The sequence below is a fragment of the Callionymus lyra genome, chromosome 18, assembly GCF_982586985.1.
Source record: "Callionymus lyra chromosome 18, fCalLyr1.hap1.1, whole genome shotgun sequence".
Lineage (NCBI taxonomy): Eukaryota > Metazoa > Chordata > Actinopteri > Syngnathiformes > Callionymidae > Callionymus > Callionymus lyra.
In genome coordinates, this window is record NC_141835.1 from 11570734 (window position 1) to 11598338 (window position 27605).

Here is a 27605-nt window from a genome sequence, read left to right on the forward strand (position 1 = left end):
AGAAGATGGAGCTATAGCTAGTTTCCGGCCTGGGAACAGATATCTCTGCCCGGTTTAAACGTGACAATTCCGGCTTTTTTAAATCATGGCGAACCTTAGGAGAGCCAACGGGGAATACTCGGGAGTCAACCCCGCCGTCAGGTAATGTCTACACCGAGAATGGCTCGCTTGTTTCGGCCGCTCGAGTGCAGCTGTCAAGCTAGCATGTGGCTAATGGCTGCAGCTGTTTGTGACGAAGATCCAGCTCCTAAGAAGCGGATAAAACTCGATTTAATGTTCTTTAAAATGCTGAATGTTGCAATAAAAACCTTGTCTTTTACAGTGTAAAACGTATTTGACTCAAATATAAAGTGACGAGTGTATAATAACGACCATTATGTATAAAAATGGCTTAAAATAAACAATTTAAACTAGTTATTAAGGCAAAAAAAACAGTATGAAAAATAAACTACTTTCGTTTTTATCTTCTAAAATCAACAGATCAATTTATTATTAATTGTTTATAAATATACGTTGTTGTCAACACTGTACATCTTTGGCTGGAATCGCCTTTCAAAACTGTCTTAAAAACTATATATATAACTATAAATATACATACATAACTAGTTTAATGGCAATTTTCTTTATTTTTCTGCTGCAGTCGGTTTCAATCCGTTTTCAATTATAATCCAACAATTTTCAATTATATTCAAACAGTTTTTTACTGTAATCCAACCATTTTCAATTATAATCAAACCATTATCAATTAAAATATGACTTGAACTATGCACTATTTAAAATATTATGTATTTATTCTATTTATAACATATTAGCACTATTGTTAACTTATTTATATTTATACTTTTATATACGTTAATTATTATATACAATATTTATAATGTTATTTATTCATAATGTTTATACTATATTGCACTATTTTTAACTTATTAATATTAATATTTATACTTTTTATATATACATCTCTCTGCTGTGTTTTTTAACGGTTGCCAAGCAACGAAATTTCGTTGCCAGTTTCACTGCTGTGTTTCCTGTGCAATGACAATAAAAGAAAGTAAAAAGTCTAATTTTCAGCAATAATAAAACAATTTTCTACTATAATTAAACTAGTTTAATGTCAATTGTCTTTGTTTTCCAGCTGCTGTCGGTTGCGCCAGGTCCAGGCTCTGCTCCGGGGTCACAGTGCGAAGACCCCCGACGGCCTCCTGTGCACCCTTGGTGTGTAAAGTCTCTTTTGTCACATGAGTCATAATCACCAAATGTTGACGTTTGATTTTCGTCAACATTAGGAATCGAAAGCAGCTACAACGAAGGATGTCGAGAACTGGCCAAGTACCTTTTCTACGGGCTGTATGAGAAGAATCCTCTTAACCTGGATCTTCAGCTGATGCTGGACGGTAGGTCCGGATTATTGTTGATCATGTTGTGTTACCGTGTTAAATAAGTGTGTTGTGTTTGCAGATGTCATCCTTTTGATAAAGAGCGACTGTGTCCATCTGTACTGCAGCCCAGTGAACTACACTTACCTGCTGCCGTACGTGTCTCACTGGAGGAATCTACACCTTTACTGCATGACAGAAGCAGAAGTAAAGTACTTTTTTTTACTATAATCAAACAATTTTTATCTGTAATCAAACCATTTTCTACTATAATCAAACCATTTTCTACTATAATCAAACCATTTTCTACTATAATCAAACCATTTTCTACTATAATCAAACCATTTTCTACTATAATCAAACCATTTTCAACTATAATCAAACCATTTTCTACTATAATCAAACCATTTTCTACTATAATCAAACCATTTTCTACTATAATCAAACATTTTCTACTATAATCAAACAATTTTCAACTATAATAAAAAAAAAATCATTATAATCAAACAATTTTCAACTGTAATCAAACATTTTCAACTATAATCAAACAATTTTCTACTGTAATCAAACAATTTTTATCTATAATGAAACAATTTTCAACTATAATCAAACAATTTTCAACTATAATCAAACAATTTTCTACTATAATCAAACAATTTTCATCTGTAATCAAACCATTTTCTACTATAATCAAACATTTTCTACTATAATCAAACAATTTTCAACTATAATAAAAAAAAAAACAACATTATAATCAAACAATTTTCAACTGTAATCAAACATTTTCAACTATAATCAAACAATTTTCTACTGTAATCAAACAATTTGTATCTATAATCAAACAATTTTCAACTATAATCAAACAATTTTCAACTATAATCAAACAATTTTCTACTATAATCAAACAATTGTCTACTATAATCAAACAATTTTTAACTGTAATCAAACAATTTTCAACTATAATCAAACAATTTTCAACTATAATCAAACAATTTTCTACTATAATCAAACAATGTTCTACTATAATCAAACAATTTTTAACTGTAATCAAACAATTTTCAACTATAATCAAACAATTTTAACTGTAATCAAACAATTTTCTACTATGATCAAACAATTTTCTACTGTAATCAAACAATTTTCTACTATAATCAAACAATTTTCAACTATAATCAAACAATTTTCTACTATAATCAAACAATTGTCTACTATAATCAAACAATTTTTAACTGTAATCAAACAATTTTCAACTATAATCAAACAATTTTCAACTATAATCAAACAATTTTCTACTATAATCAAACAATGTTCTACTATAATCAAACAATTTTTAACTGTAATCAAACAATTTTCAACTATAATCAAACAATTTTAACTGTAATCAAACAATTTTCTACTATGATCAAACAATTTTCTACTGTAATCAAACATTTTTCAACTATAATCAAACAATTTTCTACTGTAATCAAACAATTTTCAACTATAATCAAACAATTTTAACTGAAATCAAACAATTTTCAACTATAATCAAACAATTTTCAACTATAATCAAACAATTCTCAACTATAATCAAACAATTTTCAACTGTAATCAAACAATTTCCAGCTGTAATCAAACAATTTTCAACTATAATCAAACAATTTTCAACTGTAATCAAACAATTTTCAACTGTAATCAAACATTTTTCAACTATGATCAAACAATTTTCTACTGTAATCAAACAATTTTCTACTGTAATCAAACAATTTTCAATTCTAATCAAACAATTTTCAACTATGATCAAACAATTTTCAACTATAATCAAACAATTTTCAACTATAATCAAACAATTTTCAACTATAATCAACTATTTTTTAACTATAACCAAACAATTTTCAACTATAATCAAACAATTTTCCTTTTCAAATTGATTGTTACTTAAAATTTTCTCTAATCTAACTTTTTTTTCATTCATCCCTGTAGAGTGAAGATCGCGAAGAGGCAGCCGAGGAATTTAAAATATCCAGTTTTGTCAAAATGGTTGAAGGCTGTGTTTCGATCGGGATCCCTTTCAGCTCATTTTGTAATTTCTTTAATTTTTCATTATTGATTTATTTATATTTGTGTCTCTTCATTATGTAATTTCCCAATTTTTTTATTGAAGGTCACATTCAAAAGTTTGACATGTTCATGGTGGAAAAGTGGCCGTTGATCAAAGCCTTCGCTCTGGATGGAATCGGCGGAGGAAGCTTCTTTACTCTCAAATACGAGGTGCTGTTGTTTAAACATGTGATGAATCTATGCTTTAAAATAATGTTTTCCTTCTTCTTCTTCATCTTGTTTTTTTAATCCAGCTCATGGACATGAGTGCACAGCTGTGGCAGGTCTACAATAGACTGGACCCGGTGTCCTTGGATAATCTCATCACAGAGGTAGTAACACCTTGTCAAACATGTTTTTTTTCCCTTCATCTTGTTCTAATATTTGTCATTTTTAATGGCAGGACTTGACCAACTTTGAAAAGCAGTGGAGTTGTTTTTTCTCCATCATGGATCAGGAGAGTCATCTGTCCGTTCTAGAGCTCTCTGAAGCTCAGGCCGGGGCGGTAGGACTTTATTACTCACAATTTTCAACTGTAATCAAACCATTTTAACCTGTAATCAAACAATTTTCATCTGTAATCAAACCATTTTAACCTGTAATCAAACAATTTTCATCTGTAATCAAACCATTTTCATCTGTAATCAAACCATTTTAATCTGTAATCAAACAATTCTTACTGGAAATCAAACAATATTTACCAGAAATTAAACAACTTTTACGGGAAATCAAACAATTTTTTTTTACCGGAAATCAAACAATTTTCAACTATTATCAAGCAATTTTCAACTGTAATCCAACAATTTTCAACTGTAATGGGTTTCCTTCAACTATAATCAAAACATTTCTACTATAATCAATCAATCAATTTTCACCTGAAATCAATTTCTTTTACCTGAAATCAAACATTTATCAACTATAATAAAAAAAAATTCAACTGAAATAAAAAATATATCATCTATAATCATACATTTATCAACTATAATCAAACAATTTTCAACTGAAATCAAATAATTATAAACTATAATCAAACAATTTTCAACTGAAATCAAACAATTTTTAACTGTAATCAAAGAATTATAAACTATAATAAAACATTTATCAACTATAATCAAACAATTTTCAACTGAAATCAAACAATTTTTAACTGTAATCAAAGAATTATAAACTATAATCAAACAATATTCAACTGAAATCAACCAATTTTTAACTGTAATCCAACAATTTCTTAACTTTAATCAATTTTTTTTCAACTATAATCAAACAATTTTCATCTGAAATCAAACATTTTCAACTATAATCAAACTATTTTCAACTATAATCAAACATTTTCAACTATAATCAAACAATTTTCAACTATAATCAAACATTTTCAACTATAATCAAACATCATCAACTTTAATCAAACATTATCAACTATTATCAAACATTTATCAACTATAATCAAACATTATCAACTATAACTTAAAGGTAATATATAATAAATAAAACTACCTTAATTTCTAAAGTGTGATTTCGGTTTCATTCCAGGCGTTCAGACTTTATTACTCCCAAGGCAGGAGCTCAAGTGACATGACGGATAAAAGGTAAAAAAAAGCATTTGTTTGATAAACCAGAATTGATCTGAATATACAACATATGGATCTTATATTGATCGTTGCAGTAAAGAACAGAAGCCGTTCGTTTTGTTCGGGAAACATTCGTCGTTGGAGGATCTTGAGAGTCACTCGTGCAACTTCCCGTCTGAGAGTCATCAGGTTCGCAGCACAGGCCTGCGGGCGTCTGCAGCCAAACACATGGTGAGTCAGAGACAGTGGTTCCTGCGGAACAAGCTAAACTATAGACGGTATGACACAAAAAAATGATGCTGATTAAACAGCTTAAAAAAATAAAATAGTTTTCAGGGTAAAACTGATCTGTAGCACCATCTAGTGATCAACTTTAGTAAGTTGACTTAAAAAAGTGTCTCAAGAGTCGCAGGTTAAAGTTACTTCAGAGAAAATACCATCTGGTCTGACTTGTGATTGTTTTGTTTCAATTAATACAATTGTTTTTACATTTTTCTTCTAGATTTTGCAGTGCGTCTCCCCCAGGAGTCCTTTAGCTTGTTCTCGAACCTATTTCTTCGGAACCACCCACAGTCCGTACCTTGGTATGTTTGGCCTGTTTTCACCTCCTTCCATCTATAATTAACATGTTTACTCATTAACCAGGTTAACAACTTACTGTAGTGATCAGACACATCCAGCTCTCGATACTGATCGGGATCTGTTGGAAATAGTAATAATAATAATTTAGATAAATGCAATTTGCAGATCAATTTTAAAGATTGCAGAAGAAAAATGAAACAACCTGTAATTCTGCAGAAGTCTAGCAGTTTAATAACCATATTTGCCCTGATGTCACACGCAATATAGTTAGGATAAAATCGTGTCAAAAGATTTTACACCACTAACTTAATTAAGTATCTAGAGAAGCATCGCGACAACAATATTAACGGATCGGAGAAACGAGAAAGACGATACGAAGCGAAGCCTCTAACTTTGCTGTTCTGTAGAGACGAGAGAAACTTTCCGTCGACGCATGAAAGTTAATGATAACAAACGTTCTTGTTAGTGTAAATGTTGACTTCATCATTAGAATCTTCCTCATATGATAAATATAAAGATTGTTTTTATAACTGGTTGAATAAAGACTGAACATTTAAATGTCACAAACTTCAGGACGATCAATGATGACACAAAAATACATGTAACAAGTTGAATTTATTCATAACACCGTTAAACGCTTGATCAAGCAACTCTTAAATCATTTTGATCACTCATGTGATTATTGATTTATTATTGTTTCTTGTATTAAAATTGTGTTTGAAACATGAACAAAAGTCATCCAGACCTCTCAGTGCTCTCAGGTCCTTCCATGCATGAGCACCTTTTGTGAATCAGATTCAGACTATCTATTGGATTTGTTTACATCATTTTGTGTTGTTCTAATATATGATTATACTGGATGTGCTTCTTTTATATACATTAATTCTAAAAACCTTGTTAATTTTAAAGCAGGGATTACTCTAACACTACTTTTATTTTGTTTATACAAAAGTGTTTTTATTATATAGTTCTGGACTTTTTGTTATCTCTTAATAATCATGACAGTTGCAGGGTTGTTTGCACTTTGTTCCACATTGTCACTCTTAGCATTTTGTTTCACCGACTTGTCAAAGTTATAGGGAAAGTTTACTGGCTGTGCTTCTTTTATATACATTAATTCTAAAAACCTTGTTAATTCTAAAGCAGGGAAGACTCTTAAGACTACTTTTATTTTGTTTTTACAAAAGTGTTTTTATTATTTAGTTCTGGACTTTTTCTTATCACTTAATAATCTTGACAGTTGCAGGGTTGTTTGCACTTTGTTCCTCATTGTCACTCTTAGCATTTTGTTTCACCGACTTGTCACAGTTATAGGGAAAGTTTACAATTTTTTATTTTTCTTATTTACTTTTTTTGTTCTCAAAATGCTGACAGACATAAAACTATTTATTTGAATAAATATAACTTTGTAATTCTATATAGTATTTTTGTGGCGATACCTTTATCAGTAGGTCGTGTGACAGGATGGTGTGTGGCTGTGATGACTAGTACATTTATATATTTGTGGATATTCTTCTAGTTGTAGTAACACAAGGGAGAGGAGGATGAAGGTATCAAGGAAATATAACTTGACTGCTGGGGAGGATCTGTGAACACTGACATTAAAAGTAAATGAGAGAATAAAGAAGTAAATATATGAAGTAAATGTAAGCATTATTTGGTTGAAAAGGTTGTAGTTTGGACATTTTTTAACTGTATTCAACAATTTTCTACTGCTATTAAACGTGTTTTTATTGAACTGACCACAGATGCTTATAGAAAGAAAGCCACATCATTACAATCGCAATTCGTTGTTTGATTTACAAGCATGTTAAAAAGTATTTCATCAACAGGAATCCAAACAGGTCATCACGAGAAGACAGAAATCCTGTAAGTTTATTACATTCAATCTCTGTATAGACATGTTTAATTTCTGATTCATTAAAGTACAAATACTTAAAATCCATTTCTCTTTTTTTTTCAGTCTGATGTCACAGATTTATTCAGCTGCCATCGAAGCAGTTCTTGCAGGCATCAAGTGTTACTCAACTTCCTTAAGTGCCTCCAAGGTAATTACACTGATACTACTTTCCTGCAGAAGTACAAGTATTACTTTTCTTTTACAGGCAAAGGATGTGGCTGAACACACTTTCCAAGGAGCGTTGGACTCCATGAATTTAAGCCATTACTGCACCATTCTCAAGTAACTACTCCTTCATTATTCATCATCACATTTGTATATTTCCTACATTTTTAATCAAACAATTTTCTACCGTTATCAAACTATTTTTAATTATAATCAAAAAATTTCAAACTGGAATCAAACAATTATCAACTATAATCAAACAATTTCCAGCTGTTATCAAACAATTTTCAACTATACCTGTAATCAAACAATTTTCAACTATAATCAAACAATTTTCAACTGTAATCAAACAATTTTCAACTATAATCAAACAATTCTCAACTATAATCAAACAATTATCAACTATAATCAAACAATTCTCAACTATAATCAAACAATTTTCAACTATAATCAAACAATTCTCAACTATAATCAAACAATTTCAACTATAATCAAACAATTCTCAACTATAATCAAACAATTTTCAACTATAATCAAACAATTTTCAACTATAATCAAACAATTTTCAACTATACCTGTAATCAAACAATTTTCAACTATAATCAAACCATTTTCAACTATAATCAAACAATTCTCAACTATAATCAAACAATTTTCAACTATAATCAAACAATTCTCAACTATAATCAAACAATTTTCAACTATAATCAAACAATTTCAACTATAATCAAACAATTTCAACTGTAATCAAACAATTTCCAGCTGTTATCAAACAATTTCAACTATAATCAAACAATTCTCAATTATAATAAAACAATTCTCAACTATAATCAAACAATTTTCAACTATAATCGAACATTTTCAACTATAATCAAACAATTTTCAACTATAATCAAACAATTTTCAACTATAATCAAACAATTTCCAGCTGTTATCAAACAATTTTCAACTATAATCAAACATTTTTCACCTGAAATTCATTGTTTTGAATTTTTAGGTCCCGATGTGAATTCAAAATCCAAGCCGTGAACAGACGAGGAAGGTAAGTTTCCTCCTGAAATGTTAAAGCAGAGAAACAAGGATGAATTTTTCTTTGATTTAATTTCCTTTCAGAATCATTCCTCTGACCGATCCAAAGAGTCGTTATCTGATCAAGACGGTGAGTAAGACTTTAAATAACATTTGAACAAATGGTTTTTGTGATCATAAAAAAAAACAACCTTTATTTGTGTCTCAAGGCCTCGTTCATCGTGCCCGACATCCCTGACCTTCAAATGGGAGGAAACCTGGGCTCTCTGGTGTTTTCCGAGTCTTTCTTCGAGTCGAGCATCAACATCCAACACAAAGGTTCTTCTTTGGATCATAACAAAGCAGAGTCTTTTTGTTTTTTGTTTCTGTTTATTCACGTTTCCTGTCAATGTCTCATCTGTTCCAGATGGTTCCGTGTCGACCGACAGCTGCTTCACTATCCTCACGTCGACCGTGCCTCGCTACGCTTGCTGGCTGGTGTGTTCTGTTGCCAACCAGCATCGATGAATGGATTCATAAACTGATTTCTTCTTTATTTTCCCCCCAAAAATACAAGTTGGAAGCGGACGTGAAACAGTCGGAACAGGCTCGTCATCTTACAAAAGTAAGTTCAGATGATTGAGGTTTTTAATACATTCAAAACATTTTTTTAAATATCTTTCTAAACAGAAAAAGGAAGGCTCGTTTTTGGGAGCCGCTCTCACCGGAGCAGACGCTGCTTACGTGTTCTCCAACAATCACCTGTGCACACCGGACGAGGGTAAAATCCAAACCATGTTGTTGAGTTGTGTATTTTCTAATCGCGTTTTTTCCTATTTTTTAAGGGAAGATAATCTTCTTTTCCGGGGGGATTCTCTTCGTTCACCCACAGTCCGGATGCTTCACCCTTTCCACCGAACACATCGTCTCGATCAAGTTCTATCAGCCGGTGTGTTACTTAAAAATGTCTTGACTATTATTTTTGAGTTTTTAACATGTGTGTGCTCGAAACAGGACTCCAACGCCGTCGCCTCCGTATTCGTGGAATATGAAAGTACCGTCCTTCCATACCTGCCGTTTCCCCTGCACAGCCCGGACCAGTGCCTGGTTTTTGCTCTGCAGCCTGGATCCAGGAGCCTCCGAGGTTTCTACTCCATGGTAAGTGAGTTAGTGAGTAATAGTTATTTGTAAAGCGTCTTTCTAGACCAGGGTCACAAACGATTTAACAATCAAAAACAATACACGGTTAAAATATATACTTTAAAAGATCAAGACGCATGAGACAAACACAGGAGTCCCAGAAAATCAAGGAAAAGCACAAATAAAAATGTCTTAAGATGTTTCTTGAAGGAGTCAGTAGATCATCAAACACAGAGATGGTTCCAAAGCTTAGGAGCAACAGTCTGGAAGGATTTCTCTCCTCTGGTCCAGAAGCGTGTTCAGGAACCATCAGTAGATTCTGATCCACAGACCTCAGAGCCCGAGCTGGGGTGTAAGTCTGGATCAGAATCCAGTGATGGAAGGTCTGACCATGAATAGATCTGAAAGTAAGAACCAGAATTTTAAAGTTGATCCTGAAAGAAACTGGCAGCCAGTGAAGAGTTTTAAGGATCGGAGAAATGTGAGTTCTTCTACTAGAGCAGGTCAGAAATCTGGCTGCAGAGGTTTGTATTTACTGCAGGTGATACTTAAAGTGATTGATTTCTACATGTAATATATAGGATAGGCAGGAAATTGTACTGGAAAAGAGCGCCACCTAAAATATTTAGCACCACTGATTGATTTGTTTTTAATAAAAGGACCAACAGGTTATCATACTCACTCTCACTTAACCTCTTCTTATACATGTTTTTTCGACGTTAGGTTTTGCCCGTGTGGAGGAACTCTGAATCCGGACTGGTCGTTGAGACGGTGGATCAAGAGCAGCTGATAAGCAGCCAAATAAACATGTAAGATCCTTTTGATGTACATATAAAACTGTATAATATATTTTCTTTTACCATCAAATATCAACTGTCCTCCAGGCACACCAGTCTGCAGAAACTGCACAACAGTCAGGAACCACCGGTGGCCAAACGTGCACCGAGCCGGAAGAGCTTTTACTCCCGATCGCCCGAGCAGGACATGTTAGTATTTATATCCAAACATGTTTTAATAAAAATGCTATTAGCACAGATACAGAGAGCTGTGAGATCCCTCTTTTCTATTTGACGCCAGGTTTCTGCAACACTTTTCACTGAGCAGCATCGCCCAGGAGCCTATTTTGTTTGACCACCTGGGGGCGCTGTTTCCTTCTACAGAGTTTACAAACCCAGTCAACATCCACGCCAAGGTAAACGCAAAAACACATTAGAACAGAGATTAGAGTAGTTTCATCGCGTGCTTAAAAGATTCTCATGTACGAACAGATGGTTTTCACCGTCATCACTGGGCTGCCGGGGAGTCACAAGGAACGACTCTACAAATCTCTGATCCAACGTCACAAAGACAGTGGAGAGTATGTCAGTCTTTTCTTTTCTCTATTATCTTTGTCAAGGAGGTTCTGTTTTTTTTGTCTGTCAGTAAAATATCCTTCAATAAATATTTTAAGGAAACGTGGGACTAGAAATAGATGATGACAACATGTAATTCAATGTGTGCTGTGTGTTTAAAACGTTGTCATATGAGCTCCTTGGCAGAGGTATGATCCATCAAAGTGAAGGGGTTTGACTTATACTTTGTTACCTACGACAGGTGGGTGCTCTATGAATCCCAAGTGAGCGGTTTCTCAGCATCGGATCTGCATCAATTTGTGTCCGTAACCCTGAACAACCTGAGAGGAACAGTAGCCAAGACTCGTGTATTGGTTCTCTCACCTGGGTAAGACTTTAAAAATATATATATTTAAACGACTGTGATAAGTACTTTTCTAAATATTAGGGGTGTTACAAAATATCGATACAGCGATATATCGCAGGTTTTTTTTTCCACAATACTGTATCGATTCGAAAATATATCTATATTTTTATCTTGATTATTTTATGGTTTATATTTAAATTAATGTTGTATAAAATAATTCGATTTATTTTTTAAATTTACAATTAACATGCAAATATTCACAGAGTTTGTTCATTTTTGTGTTGCAATTAAAGTCTGGGCTGCGAGATGGCAGCAGTCATTACATCTCCTGCAGCTATAGGAACAATGGAAACCTAGTGATCACTGAGGGCGAGAGGATACAGTGGACTCCAGCATATTTTAAAGCTGATGTTTGGACATATTTTGGTTTAAAAACATAATGAAAGCAGTTACGACTTTGACAAGAGTCATGTGGTCTGTAAATTCTGCAACACCAGAGTAAAGTACTCGACAATACTACAAATATATCCGTGTTAGTACAGTATCACAATATGTCGTACCGTTGTCCCTGTATCATCATACGCATTGTATCAACAGGTTCTTCCCTACTAAATTATGTAAAACTATATCATATATTGTATATGAAGTCATAATTAATGACTTGAATAATACAATTTTAATATAATAATGAAAATCTACAGCATTATATTAAATAAATAGTTAAAGAAGCGTATATCGTCATCGATATCTATAGAGCAAGTGACGAATATTGTTTATGTTTTCGCAGATACACTGATGTCTTGGATGTGGTTCAAGCTTTGCTGTTCCACCCTGACCCCGTCGTTCAGACCTCCATCAAAATCGGGGCCGTTACTGCTTGTGTGGACCCACTGTCATCCTTCATAGAACACAGGTAACGCTGCTATTGTACTGTTTTCAGATGAAGGGTTACGAAGTCCAATTTAAGAAATTATTGTTTATTTTTTAAACTATGTAGTGACGTATTACCACCTTTATTTCTGCATATAAGATGAGGAAACCATGAGGAAACTTACTATTCCATTACTTATAATAGAGGATATCCGAGTCAAAAACATGTTTGTCTTGCAACAGAAGTTTAGGTAAATCAATTTGTGCCTAAAATGCTTGACCTGGTATCTCTTGTCAGTCATTTGTAGTCGAGTCTGGCATAGAATAATAACTAATTTGTGAGACAATGACAAGATTTGTGAGACAATGAAAAGACTAAACGGGATTGTTTTGAGTTCCAGTCTGGCTTGGGAGTATTTCAGGATCTCTAACGCCGTAAAGCCCCTGATTTAAACCCTCAAAACCTGCTAATATTAAAAGCAGATGAAGATCCTTGTTTCCATGTCCGACCCAACATTAGAAAGTTCATCATTGGACTCGTCGTACTTTTCCATTCGATTAGCGATCTCCAAAGCCGCTAGTCTGCGCGGGGCTAATTGGGTGTGGTTAGCCCAATTTAGGCATGACCTGCATCTCAACCCCCCCACAACCCCCCGCCCGACCCCCCCGAAGCATAGCCTTTTAATCCTTCAGATCACATGTGAGACCACCATACCCTCCTCAGCGAAGCTTATCAGTCAGTCATAATCCGTTCTTTGTGATGGATGCAGACAGTTCATTACATCAGGACAAGAAAGATAAATGCCTTTTGAATTACTGATGGTCCAGTCTGTCCGCCCTCGGAGAGCTAAAGGTCTTTAATGGCCGCCGCGAGAGAGGCTTAGTAACCATGAAGCCTCCGACTTGTCTTTCACCGATCGGTTCGGAGCGATCAACTTAAATTATGCTAACATTAATGACATTACTGAAAGCTTCTACACCAGTGGCTTTACAGTATTAGTCATGATGTCACCCAGTGAAGAATGTTAGCGGTCGGATAATTAGTGTCCGGCTTGTTGCCGGACCCTCTGGGCCAGGATTCTGGACGATGAATTAAAGTGTGATGAAGTCCATATTCATTTTTTTCTACTCTTCTTCTTCTAGATTTGCTTTCCCCAAACTGTTGGAGCAGTGTAGCCAAGGTAGGTTTCTGCATTTTTATATTCCGAACGGTAACGGCATGAATATTTGATGGCGACAAATAGCCTCGGAGAAAAAGTATTCTCCGTCTCCTCCTACATATTCATTAAGAGCAGCTCAATTGATTGATGGCTCGTTCTACAATTCATTTAGCTTTCTTTTTTTTTCATTATGTAAGACTCATACTGTATCTGACCTGCAAAAAGCCTTTTTAGTGTGGCCACATGTAATTTCGTCTGTATTTGTGTTACAACATTTCCTCCTTTTGATACCACACTTTAGAAAGTCTTAAAATACTCTAAAGTTCAACTAATGTGTTGATTTAAGTGTGTCTTAAATAGATGTTGGACTCTATTGTATCACCAGTGTCTGTTTGTTTCTTTTAATTGAAATATTTACATTAGTAAATGATCTTAAGTCTTAGTTTTTGTCTGCTGTGAATGATCAAGCATCAAGGTTTGTCACCGCACGTCATCAATCCCGGAAGTCTCTGACTCCATGGGACTCGTTGTATAAACATAGCGGGGCGCCATTACAGCTGGCCGGAGAAGGAGTGAAGCCATTATTACATCATAATGGACTCCACTCTCGTAGCCTCTCGTTCGCCCAGATTTCAGACGGGGGAGAACTTTATATAGTAATAAGTTCAAAACATGGTCATGATGAAGAACTTACTGCATCTTGGAGAGGAAGATTCAACATTTGAAACAGTCAGGAGAGTAGGGTTCTCACATTAGTTGAACTTTAAATTCATGATTCTAAAAATAAAGCCTTGCATCACATTTTTGAAAGTCTTAAAAATGTGAACACACGATCGATAAGATTTTATGCTAGTTTATAAACCTTCATTTATTTATTTTTAAATAATTTAGCGTAACTAACAAAACAGCGAAGAAGTCTCAGTTGGTCTCATGACAAATGAGGACGTTAACTCGGTTCATGTAGCTTTGGGCAACTTTGCAAGATGTAACTTCAATAAGAATTGGTTTTTCCAAACAACATTTTGCCTCGTGGCTTGGCTGGTGAAAATTTTCACTTGACCATTTTCAAATTATGCTTCTATCAAAAATGGATCTGGTGTTTTTATTTTATTTTGGTTAATTATTTTTTAAATATTTACTTTATTGAATATTGTTTTGATTGTTTAAGCGCTTTGTGACCCTGGTCTGGAAAAGCGCTCTACAAATAAAAATGACTTGCTTACTTAATTACTTACTCCTTTTTTCTTTCAAATAGTATTAAAAAAATATTGTGTAAGCTTCAGAATACCTGTATGAGAACGTATTATTTTGGTATTTTATTCAAGATTTACAAAATATAGATGCTAATTTCTGAAATATACAAAGATACAAAGTGTTACATGTGACAAACTCCAACCCAGTACAACTGTTATACTTGCTAGCTAAGCTATCCACTTAAATCAGACTTGCACAAGTTTAAAAAAAGTTATCTCCTTAACTGTAATTACGGTGATTTCAACCGACCTCTTGCCCCTCTGGACGTCAGGTATCGTAAGTACGGTGGTGTTCACCGGGCCGACAGCCGAACGAAAGCACCCTCTTGCGCGGCACGTCGAGCGGTTGCTACGCTCCGCCAACCCCACCGCCGCCTGCGTCCAGGCCGAGAGGGGCGCCGTCTGGAGGTAAACATTCGCTCACTATCCTAAAGTCTTGCGACGATTTAACCGATCTGATCCCGAACAGGAGCGAAGAAATGAACCAGATATTGTCCGACAGCTGCTTCGACGAACCGCAGATGCTGAGAGCACGTTATGTCCTCTACCCCGGCTGGTGAGACCCTTGTCCTACATGCACTGTTATGGTCCTGACCCACCTGCCCGCCCGCGTGTGTCTCCAGTCGACCATTTGGCTGCTGTGCAACATTTTCGCCGCTGATTGCTGCCGTGGCATCCAGTACCCCGTCTCCCCGTCGCTCCCTCAAGTCGAATTGCTTCGGTGATGGAATGGGGGGTCAGGGTTGGGGGGGGGGGAAGGAGTATTGCCGCTGATTGCTGTAAAGCCCTTCAGTGCTTCTTGTGTTCTATCACCAGCTGACTCCTGGCAGGACACGAGTGTTGCTCTTACAGTTGCCATGCACACACAGGTGTCCCCACTCCATTTTGGACCCGGTCCAGCGAAAAAAAGGCTCAGGGGGTGTTGAACCTCAACTGAACCCCTTTTAATCTCTTCCTGTATCATTAAATAGATGCTGCACATGAGAACCCCTTTAAAAAAAAATCGACTTAATGTTCTTTTAATGTGATCTGTTTCAGGTGTAAAGGGGACTTCTGCTCTGGATCAGGGTCTCTGGTTCTAACCCAGCAGCATGTCGCGTTCAACGGGCCCCTGGAGAGGCCTCTGTTTGTCGCTCGCTGTAAAGGTGAGACGGAAAAGAAAGCCCCCTCCCTCCTTTCTTTTTTTTTTCTTTTTTTTTTTTACTCCCGCACGTGGCATACGCTTCAGATATGAGCTGGCACAGATACATGATCCTTACATAACCGGCCTCTCCCTCCAAATATGGTAACAACTAAGCCTTCAGAGAAGTGGACTATTATTGTTCCAATTAAAAACCGGCGTATCGATTTCGTTTGATTGATTAATGATGTCTTGTCGTTCTCTGTTCTCTGCCTTTTTATAGCCTTGAAGACAGCAGTGGGTCTCAGCGCCGTTCAAGGAAATGTGTTCAATATTTTGGGGAGAGTGAAGTTCTCCGGTGGGTGCACTTTTTGAAATTTTACCTGGCATTTTTACACACATATAGGTCGAAAATAATGATGATAATAAGATGAATTGAATCAAAACAGAACCAGACACACACTGGGAAAAAAACAAAAACCAAAAATACGATTGATGTAATTGACCTGTGGATTGACAAAGATTTCCATTAAGGTTTTAAATTGCACACGGAAAAAAATAAACCGCGAGTCCGATCCCGTCGCACCAAACTCCCGTAAGCTAACACCACCGGCAAGTGCTTCAAAGTCAATCCAACTCCCCCAGTGCACTCTGGGGTTTTGTTCTTTATACTCTTATCTTTCTCTGATACGTATCTTTTTATTAGGAAGTTTCTGTATATTTTTATGACTTTCTTTTTAAACAGCAAGTACGGATTTACCAAATTTCTAATCCTCTTTTTGGTACAACAAGAACAAGGATTCTTATATCCCGACACCTTGCCCATGGTTTTAGGTTTATTATTCCAGATGTGCTGTAGTATTGGAACATTCTAACAGATGTGTTGGTGATTTTATTTACTGTTTTTACTTAATTTCTTTTATCGTAATTCTTGTTCTATTAGCTCTTACTTTTGATTAAAGTGGTTATGAAATATGTACGGTTTTTTTTAACAAAAAAATTCCCTCAACTCAAACAAGTTACTTGTTGTATTTGCCAGATATTGTACCGCTTCCCTAATTTACTCTCGACAATATAATGTCCTGTTTGATTGCACCAGACAAAGATATAGCATTTGCAACACATTTATTTTCTATATCAAGAGCAGATTTAAGAAGTCATGGGTGGCCAGCAGTGTCGTCTTAAATTAAGGTTTTCAATGTAATATTGTTAAATATCCTGACTCTCTGCTGACAGGTGTATTTATTCGCGTCAGGTTTAGTGGCAGCTGGCATCGTTTTCAAACCGACGTGTAATAAAACATGACAGCGTAGTTGGCAGTCAAAGACGTTCAGATGTCAATGAGAGCCTAAAAATAACCATTTTCTTTCGGTTTGTACTTGTTTAGATATGACTTTGTCTTGTTTTCTTTGATTTACTTACTCACTTTGTTTAATTACGGATTGAAATGGCCTAAAGAGTTGTGTATCACATACTTGCGGCGCTCGCCTCGTAAAGGTTTTCCCTCCGAAGCCTCCGACGTTTGCGGAAAACGTGACTTTAAGTATCGTAAAAATACCCCGAAGTGTTTGCTTTGATTCAGTTCAGTGACATATTCAAGAAACAAGTTGTTTATACAGCAAAACATTAACACCTTCTCGGTCGCCTGCTGCTAGCAGATGGTTCTGCTCCAGCAGGTGTTACTGAGGTGCAAAGTATTTGTGAGTTTATTTTTTGAACCTCACAGATACGGACCAAATGACACACGTGACGTACAACACGGTGAGCGGGAACATGAGCGTCGTCCCGGATCACAGCGCCGACGCCGTGACCCCGGGCCTCCGGATCGACAAGACCTCCTGCTTCCTGGTCTTCGATGGAGTCGGCCTCACCGAGGAGGGGCTGAAGGACTGGCTCAGGCTTTGTGCCAAGCAGGTACACCATGACATGATTTACAGCCGAGGACAATAGTAGGAAAAAAACATTAAAGAAGTTTCCCCTTAAACTCCACCCAGAAGCCGACTCAGAAGCCACGGAAGACCAAGAGTAATCTTTCACCTGAGGAAATGAAGAGCATTTATGTACGTATTTTAACTTTTTTAATGCTCTTAAATCTTCCCATTATACATATTTATGATGATTCTCTGTATAAATGGGGGAATGCACCACAAAACTCCTGATTAATGGCTCGAATGTTCTGTGTTTACACAGATGGCCCGGCATCTAGACAAACTTCCACCCGGGTATTTCTTCAACTGCTATCAATATGGACTCAAGACAAACCCAAGTATCCTTTCGCGGTGAATTACCAGCCGCTGAGATCCAACACTATTCTCTTACTTGTGTTTTATTATTCGCACAATTTTCCCCACTGCTTCAGATTTTCACCCTTAAATACCCTTCAATCTCATGTAATACGGTCCATTAAGTCATTTAATGTCAACTGCCAGATGGTTGAAAGTAAATAAATATTTTTCCCAAATTAAATATAAGGTTTTGTTCATAGCTCTAGTATAAAATTGTTCTTATAATTAACTACTAGGTTTCATCTAAATATTAAAGATATAAGTCTCATCCTTCCGTTACCTCCTGAGGGATCAATAAAGTTTTACCTTACCTTACCTTATATATATATAGTCAAGTCAAGTTCTTTTATTATATGCATGTATTAAGACGTACAGCATAAATTAACTTGTGGTCCTTCTGACCCACGATGCAACACATGAATACGGTTGAAAGGACATTTATTAAAGAAAATAAATAAAAATAAATAGCCAACAAAATGAAATAAATAATCAACAAACTTAAATAATGAACTAGAAAAACAGGATATGAACAAAAAAAAAGTTAATGCACAGGTAGTGCAAGTATAAGGTAAGGTAACACTTTATTGATCCCTCAGGAGGTCTCCTTCGAGAAATTGTTTTTTTCCAATAGCCAGCAATTTTTCATAAACAATAAAAAATAATACATAAAAAATAAAATAAGAAGAAGAACATAAAGAGAAAGAACAAGATGACACAATCTAAGTCTAAAGATAAAGACAAAGAACATAGATCAAAGAAAAACAACAGATCATAGATAGATAGATATACCTGTATATGTATAGTGTATAGTGTAGTATATATACTGTATTCCTAATGATTAATTTACAAGTTATGTTGTAATTAAATATCAAAAAACACAAAAGATGAGCTGATTCATTCATACCATCAAATACAGTGGTATCTTTCGAAATAATGCATCTTCAGGCTTCTTCCTTGCATCGCTTGCATCTTCAGACATCGACGAGCTGATCGAGGAGTACATTAAAGAGGCCAACAAGGAGATTGAACTTTTCAACCAGCAGCTGGAGCTGCAGGACCAGCCGGACCTCTTCGATCTATGAACAGCAGCACCATGACTTTCCCATCTCTAACATGTAAAGTACCGGAATTCACCCACAACTCAAATGTGATTTTAACACGTGGAAAAAAAACAACCTCCGTGTCAATTGGACAGTGTGATTGCAGTGAATTGTCTCGGCTATATACCGTGTGAAATTTGAAACTTGCGTTCCGTCACTCGCTCATGTGACGCTCGTACACAATTGAAGGGAATTTCCATGTGCACGCTCGTCCAGCGTTCTGTTTATCGCAGACAAATTAATGCCCCTATTTCTGGACAGGCATGGATAGCCGTGTGATTCTAGCGGGCTCCCTGGTGGGGTTTCTCAAGAATCGCTCCTCCTCTGTTGTCACCCAAATCAGGGGGAACACCTGTTAGCTTGTCTGCGTGCCACAGAGCGGCGGAGGGGGGGGGTGGGGCGTAAACATGGCAGCGCGTGTTGGCCCTGGTCGACCGACGATGCCATTAATCACATAGTTAACATGCTAGCCCACTGTTTTATTTTAAGACTCCTCGAGTGCATCTAATGGAAGCGCAATAAACGGAATTCACTCCCTGGGGATTTAGTGTTTTGAAACAGGTGAGGGAGTCGAAAACACAAACTTCTTTAAAGACTTGATGGATTGAACGTGTCTTAAGTGAATCAATCCAGAGCCGAACAGCATCTATATTAGCATGAAAACGTAAACGGGAACTATCCTGCCTCACATGTTTCAACTGTTGAAGTCTTTCTCTCCAAGTAAGTCTCTCATCGTGACCACGTTTTGAACTTATTACTTTATAAGGATGGTCTGAAATCTGGGCAAACGAGAGGTTACGAGAGCCAATATGACGGCTTCACTCCTTCTCCAGCCAGCTGTGATCAGGCCCCCGCTTTGTTTATACAAAGAGTCTCTCGGAGGTGGAGACTTCCGGGATTGAAACCCTCGACGTTTGATCAATCACAGCAGAGTGGGCGTTGTTATGGTCAACAAGATTTAATCTCCAGGAAAACCTTTCGTTTTTTTTGTGGGCGGGGCTTAAGACCATTTCCTTATGTCAATATTTCAGTTTTGTACAAACAGACACTGATGATACAATGGAGTCACAAGATCTATTAAGACTCACCTACATCATCGCATTAGTCGCCTTTTCACAAAAAACTTGTATTATATTAGGTACGATACTGCAGATGTGAGGCACTGATTTAAAATACTCCACCTAAGTAGGTAGTTTTTCCTCCTTCAATAGCTACGCTATTGTTTGTCATACAAATGTTCTGTGCATGTATTCAAAACGTGGGTTTGATCGTCGTAGAAATCACTCCTTGAAGAACAAAGTGTTTAACCAGGCGAGCTTTGTCAAATGGGGTCAGCAGTGTATCGGAGCTTTAATTCTTATTAGCTCGTTATAAAGAAGTGGTTCCAAACTTACAGTTTGGAAACACCCAAGTACCTTACTCATACCGCACTGCAACAATCAAAGGGTACTTTGTAGCAAGAGATTGCGTGAAATCAATATGCTTAGAGAAGAGTTATCGTGTCAGAAGCTCAAATACCGTATTTTCCGGACTATAAGTCGCACTGGAGTACAATTCTCACCAACCATAAAATGCATAATAATGAAGGAAAAAACATATATAATTCGCACTGGAGTATAAGTAGAGGAAATTTATTTGATAAAATCCAACAACAAGAACAGACATGTCATCTTGAAAAGCAATTTAAAATAAAAATAGAATAGAGGCAACAACAGGCTGAATAATTGTACGGTATGTTACGTTACATGACACAACTGAGAACGTGCCTGGTATGTTAACATAACATATTAAGAGTTATTCAGATAACTATAGCATAAATAACATGCTAAGAAGTTTACCAAACCATCCGTGTAACTCCAAATAACTAAAATCCAATGAAATCTTCATCCTCGGTGTCACTTTTAAAACTCCGCTAACTCCGGAGGTAGAAGATGCGGCGCTTCCTCTTCTACGTTTCACACATAAGTCACTCCAGAGTATAAGTCGCACCCCTGGCCAAACTATGAAAAAAATGTATATAGAAAATACGGTATATATAAAGTGATTATATCTTCATCCAGTTTTAATACAAAACTGAGAAGTTAATTATGGCAAAAACAATTTTAGTCTTTTTGAATTAGCATCAACATCTAGCAGCTTTACTTTGTCATGTTTTTATGTTTAAAAAATTGTCTATTTAACATTCTCTGGATGAATAATAGCGCATACGCTGGACATCCTGGCCTATGTAGCTCAAGGATCAGACGGAAGGATCTTAGTCTGAGATCCTGCCCAAGTGGGAAGGAAAGTCGTGTAATCCCTAAAGAAAAATATATCTCCCCGGTTTCATCGCTAACCTTTGAGCATAATCAAGTGGCCGTAATGCAAACCCGAGGGCACTGTTGTCAGTCGGTGTGTTATAACACTTATCCGCCGCCGAATCTCTATCCGGGCGGTTATTTTTAGGATCTCATTGACATCTGTACGTCTTTGGCTGCCAACCATGCTGTCATGTTTTACACGTCGGTTTAGAAAAGCCTGCCAGCTGCCACTAAAACTGACGCGAATAAATACACCTGTCAGCAGAAAGTCAGGATATTGAACATCGGAAACCTTAATCCGAGACGACACTGCTGGCCCCATACTTTCTTAAATATGCTCACGATATACCTAGCGGTGAAGAGTATACTGTTTAATGACTTTTATATAGTCTAAAAGTATTTTATTTTGAAGGCTGTGTTGGACGACAAGCTGCTAAATTCTCTGTCTTTCGCACCTTTTATTGTTTGGTCAACAATACGTCTTTATGAATCGTCACAGATTAATCCAAAAAACAACAAAAAGAGGACGTGTTATACTTTAGAAGATCAACGATGGTAACTAAATTAATTGTTGACCAAACTGTGACTTTTTTTTTTAGCAAGAATGCTACGTAAAGTGTTTCCTCGACGTGTTCTGGAGGCAACAGTTGCCGTCAGTCGAGGTTATATAATACCTCCCTAGATTAGCGTGACTGACAGCTACATTGACGATAAAACATTTTGATCGCTCCAGACAAGATATTATGATCCGATTGTGCGTAATTATCATCGGCGACGCGCACGTTTGTGTATATATTTATACGTGGTGATAGTTATAGTCAAGAGAGCACGTCCAGCCTTTCACCAAACTGGAAGCAAGAGAGAAAATCATTTATTTTAAAACGTGGGATCAGCAAATAATATTTTTGTAAAATTACGAATCGAGGAATTGAAATGTATTTGCAGCTACTAATAAAAAAGAAGCGAATGGGGTTCGACTTCTGATTGGTTGTCGCCAGGTTTCCTCTGATCCAGAAGTGCCTTGACTTGCAGCTAAGAAAAGCAGCGTTTGAAGCGGCGTTCAAAAGTTTCCATCCTGCGCTCTGTCGCAGTTGTCAAGGCGAGGATCAATCGTTTGGTGAAAGGAATCCACAGTCCTATTGTCAACGCTGTGGGTTTTTTTTTATTTTCTATTAAACCAAAAAGGGTAAAGTAGAAACTGTCACAGCACAGAACGCTGCCGGGAGGCTCGGGAAGCATTGAAAACAAGCAGCAAACACTGACCTCTGAACTATATTATATCCATTAGAACCTTTACAAGTTATAGGTTTGATTCAAACAAATGTTTAAAAAATTGACATGGTTTTAGTTCCAAGGCCCATAATTTACTGAAAGTATTTCTTCATCCGTCCTATAAAATAGTATACATGGCTATTATGGTTTTAAATATAAAATAAATATCAATGTTAGCTAAGTTTTAAATATTAATACAACTTTTTATTCTCGCTAAAACCCCAGGAAATTAAATATAAGTTGATGAATTTGTTATTCATATCATAAATCCTTAAATAATCAATTATTGTTTATACAAATAAAAACATGAAAAAGCTAATTTAAAGCTACAATAAGTATTTTATAAAATAGTGTTTATAGCTCCCCCTGTGTCAGACTGGTGTCGCTGCAAAGTTCCTTAAAATCTACGTGTTTATTTTTACAGAATTCTTTTTTTTTTCCTAGTAACTTCAAAAACTGTTTGGTGATGATGTGACACTTAAGTACTCTCCAGGCTTAGTCAAGTAGTGAATATTATTGTTAAAATAATATATAAATAGATCGAATACATCATTGTTTATTCAACCAATGATTACTGAAAATATGAAATATAAAATTATTTCAAAATGTCATGTGTTGCTGCTTTAAAGAGAGAAAATACAACATTATATTGGAATAAAATTGATTGTTTTAGGGATCCTAGAATCTTGAAATCAAATCAATTGAATATCACGTGATCTAATCGACAACTTGTTGAAGTTCAAAGGTCACGGGAGCCTCCCACAGATCTCTGTCTGTGACTTCTGCTGAGCCCTCTTCGATCATAGCACCGTGGCGGCGGCCATTTTGTAGCTGACGTCGTAGGACAAAAACAAAGTTTGGTGTCGATCAGGGGGTCATTTTGAAAATGCCTAGCGGGGGCAAATTCAATGAAATAAAACACTCTTTTAAAAAGTGTGTCTAATTTATAGTTAGGTGGCAAAAGCATATTTTTATCGGGAGGTGCTAACAAGTGTTAGCTGTTAGCCTAGTACAGAAATATCTTGCTCAACTTTGCCACTAAATATTTTTAGAAGTCTGTCGGTGATTCAAGTTACGAGTCATTTAATGTCATAATGGCGAAATTAAACCAGCGGAAAAGTCAAAGGCTCATTTCCTCTCCCGTGTCTGTGGGCCATCTCTAGGAAAAGAAAAAAAAAAGCCAAACTGGCGGCCATGTTGTCTTTCCGTGGGGGTGTTCGGTAAGATCTATGATGATGATTTGCACAAAAACTACTAGAACTTCTGTTTTTATCCTGTGACTGATGCGTCTTTTTTTAAAACTGAAAGTTGTATTTATTGCACTATATTATTCATTAAATATTTATACAGCCCGATGCGTGTCGTGTGATCATTTTCTCGAAGATTCCTCAGGATTATTGATTGAAACTAATGATCCAAGTTTCCTAGAAAGTGCATCGTTCCTCAACTCTGCTGGATTCCAAGATTTTTTTTCAGGATTTTCTAGATTCAGCAGGAAACGTGGAGTTGGGTAAGTTGACGATTCCATCTATACCTTTGACACGTGACGTGGTGTTAATGATGGTATGTTTTTATTCCCGGAAGGATCACGTTTGAGGCCATGTTTCTTCAAATTAAGACGTCAACGAGACGACTCAGGTACTGTTTAACTTTTGATACGTTTAATTCAAAACTATCTTAGTGACCTTCAACAATACAAAGTGTCACTATGACTAGCACTGATGTTGGATAGCTAAGCTGGCAAGAATAGCATCCTGTTATGATGAACAAAATACAATATATACTAAGTAAACTCATTAAATCATATTGTATGTTAACTTTCCTCTTGACCTTGGCTCCTGCAGGGGTTTGAGTTGTGCCACCTAAATAAACAGTTTCTTCATTGTAGCCTTTGAGAACACAAGGCATTCAAAATATTTTAACCCTTTTGTTATCTCAGGGTCATGGTGACCCAAACGCCGAGAAAACAAATGGTTTGTGGTATCCCTTGTGTTGTCTCTGGGTCTGGCTTTCATAAATACATATAGTAAGTAAGTAACTTTTATTTATACATATATTCATATCATATAACATATGCAGTGGTGAAGGTTGTTCACTTTGATCCAGAGACAACAAAAGGGACAAAACAACACTCATCATTGTATTCAGGCCTTCGGGTCACCTTGACCCTGAGATACGACAAGGGTTAACAATGCAAGTAATGGGCCGAACAAATGTATATTTACCAAGTGTTCTGTAAATATGACTCTGATCTTTATTTTCCCGGAGGCTCGATTTATCTTAATTATCTTTGTGTTTGTTATTCTTTCCCCAAAAATGTATTTCCTATAATTGTAGTCATGCATGTCTCTGTTCCTTTTTCTATCTTAAACATCTTTATAGGCCACGAAATTAACCTAAATCCACTTTGGTGGGCCACATAAAATGGCCAGATTAGGCCCTTGAGCCTTGGGTTTGACTAACATGTTGGGTGGCAACATGATTTTTAACAAATAAATGATGCTTTTATTGAATAAAATGTGAATTAATAATAGTATCAATAGTACATTTTTTTGCTTGAAAAAAAAAACTTAAATGTTTAGCTCTTTATTTAAAAAAAACAACTAAAATGTAGAATTTTACGACAATTCTGAGTCGAAACTACATTTTGAATAAGAAAAAGTTAAGAAAAATGCATTTAAAAAGTTTATATTTACTTCTTATTAGAATTGAATTTGGCGTATACATTTGTACTTCCCTTTCCTTTGTGTGTGTGTGTGTGTGTGTAGGTGTGTGTGTGTGGAGAAGGGAAAACTTAGCCTCGGTGACCGTCCTTGTATTGTTGCCAGGCAGATACACATGTCTAACCTCTGACATCAGCGTTTCCTCGCCTCTCTCTCTCTCTCTTTCTCTATCTCTATCACTCTCTCTCTCTCCCGGGCCGGGCCTGAGCCGGAGTGGGATTCTCCCCGGCAACTCAAGGCTTCGCGGACCCTCTTAAAAACACACTTGCGTCGCGTCATTCAACTATTAACCAGCCTTAATTTCGTGCCGCCCGCCTTGATTGTATTTTTACTCCGGGCCGAGGCTATTCGTGGGTTATTATGACAGTCGCATGTAAACACCCGTCAGCGGCGCTGGCGTCGGCCGAAGCCTCGCTGAGTGGAGTCGCTGCAGCAATGTTGTGCGGCCGGATTTGTCGGAGATCTTTGACTTCGTAATTGCTGTCGTCCGTCATTTGTCGCTTGTTGTGTAACTTAAATAAGATGAGAGACCCTCCGAGCTTATCAAGTCATCTAATACTAAATAATTGGGGAAAAGAAAACGCAGAATAATGTGAAATAAATTGAATAAAAGAATAGAGTTTGCATGAAAGTAACACAAGTTTATTTATATCTGTAGAGTGAGCGTGGTTACCCTCTCAGGGTCTTACCAGGGTCCTACAGAGATCTTCTAGGACTCAACATGTCCATCATGAATCGCTCTGTGTCTGGACTGATTTATGCATTTTCGCCTTATTCATCCGCGAAGGTCAAAAAGGCCGAAAGCGGCGGCGCTCTGACTACTACTTTATTACAGCAGCGTGAATAGAATAGTTTTCTTGTTTTCTTTCTTGTCTTTAAAAAGTCACAAGATCTTCCTTGTTGTCCTTTCGCAGCATGTTTTTTTGGAATCCGTTTCGATCGACACTAGCATTTAAGTCCAGGCCAGCAAAACATTTTTTGGGTTGTATTTTGTTACTTTTTGGATGATTTTGTATTTTCTGTATAAAATCCACCGTGAAATGCCGGGTACTTGTTTTCTTTTCGTTACCTTTTATAGTACGTTTGTGTTTAAGGTAAGGTAGGGTAAGGTAAAACTTTATTGTTTTTTTCCCAATAGCCACAGAAAATACAAGCAATTTTTCATAAAAAATAAATCATAATAAAATAAGAGCAAGAACATAAAGAGAAAGAACAAGATAAGACAATCTAAGTCTAAAGACTTTGTGGACTGGAGTGAGAGGAACCACTTGATGGTGAAGAGGAGAGGGGCCAGTACTGTCCCCTGAGGTGCTCCTGTACTGCACACCACAGTGTCAGTGTTTACAAATGATTCTAAATCAACTGATAACTCAAGGCCCGTCGTGGCATCGTCGGATGTTTGGTTTGAATCCGATCAGTAGATTCATTTATAGTGACATCTAAAAATTGATGGATAAAAAAAAAAGTTATACAAAGAGAACTACAAAGATGAAGAACACGAATGTCCCTTTTTTTAACGGCTCCTTTTAGTCACGACTATCTGGTCTTTGTTGCCTTTCCACCAGCACGATACTTGAAAGTGGATACTATTTTAAAGTACCTACTACGTTCTGGTTCCAAGCGAGCCGAGCCGGAAAAAAAAACAAAAAAAAAACAACTATGATCGACTGCTGGCCACTGATTGGTCAGAGAGTGAAGTTGCTGAAGGTTCATTCCTACACAAGAAGCAAACCCGCTATTTCTTGTTGTTCTTTTTTTTAAACCGATGCAAAAAAAAGTACAGCATGTCGGACCGAATGGTGGTTTGGTGGAAACGCAACGAAGATTTGTCGAGCCGAGCCGTGTGTGGTGGAAAAAGCGGATTATTACGGTGAATTGACCGTCATAGAATCAAAAGACGAAGTCAAAATTCCGGTTCCTTCTACTATTTCTGCTTCTTATTCCCGTTTTCCAAACCAAGGTATGGATGTGTATTGTCGAAAACTGGGGGGAAAAAAAAATCACAT

The 27605-nt window shown here is 36.4% G+C and overlaps 1 protein-coding gene across 1 annotated transcript; it reads left to right on the forward strand.

Moving 5' to 3' along the window:
• On the forward strand, positions 1–24229 carry dnaaf9 (dynein axonemal assembly factor 9). Its single transcript, XM_087779797.1, is given in 37 exon segments — positions 1–141; positions 1136–1215; positions 1287–1429; positions 1431–1583; positions 3339–3438; positions 3520–3626; positions 3710–3787; positions 3859–3960; positions 4986–5041; positions 5119–5254; positions 5526–5607; positions 7438–7474; positions 7569–7653; positions 7711–7787; positions 8668–8712; positions 8784–8829; positions 8909–9017; positions 9106–9176; positions 9256–9303; positions 9369–9459; positions 9524–9627; positions 9693–9836; positions 10542–10627; positions 10703–10804; positions 10896–11010; positions 11087–11175; positions 11412–11537; positions 12304–12429; positions 13530–13567; positions 15072–15207; positions 15269–15355; positions 15838–15944; positions 16203–16277; positions 17646–17833; positions 17914–17979; positions 18110–18185; positions 19180–24229. Coding segments are annotated over 37 exon segments (3474 nt in total). The 5' UTR covers positions 1–85; the 3' UTR covers positions 19287–24229.
• Positions 24230–27605: the final 3376 nt, after the last annotated feature.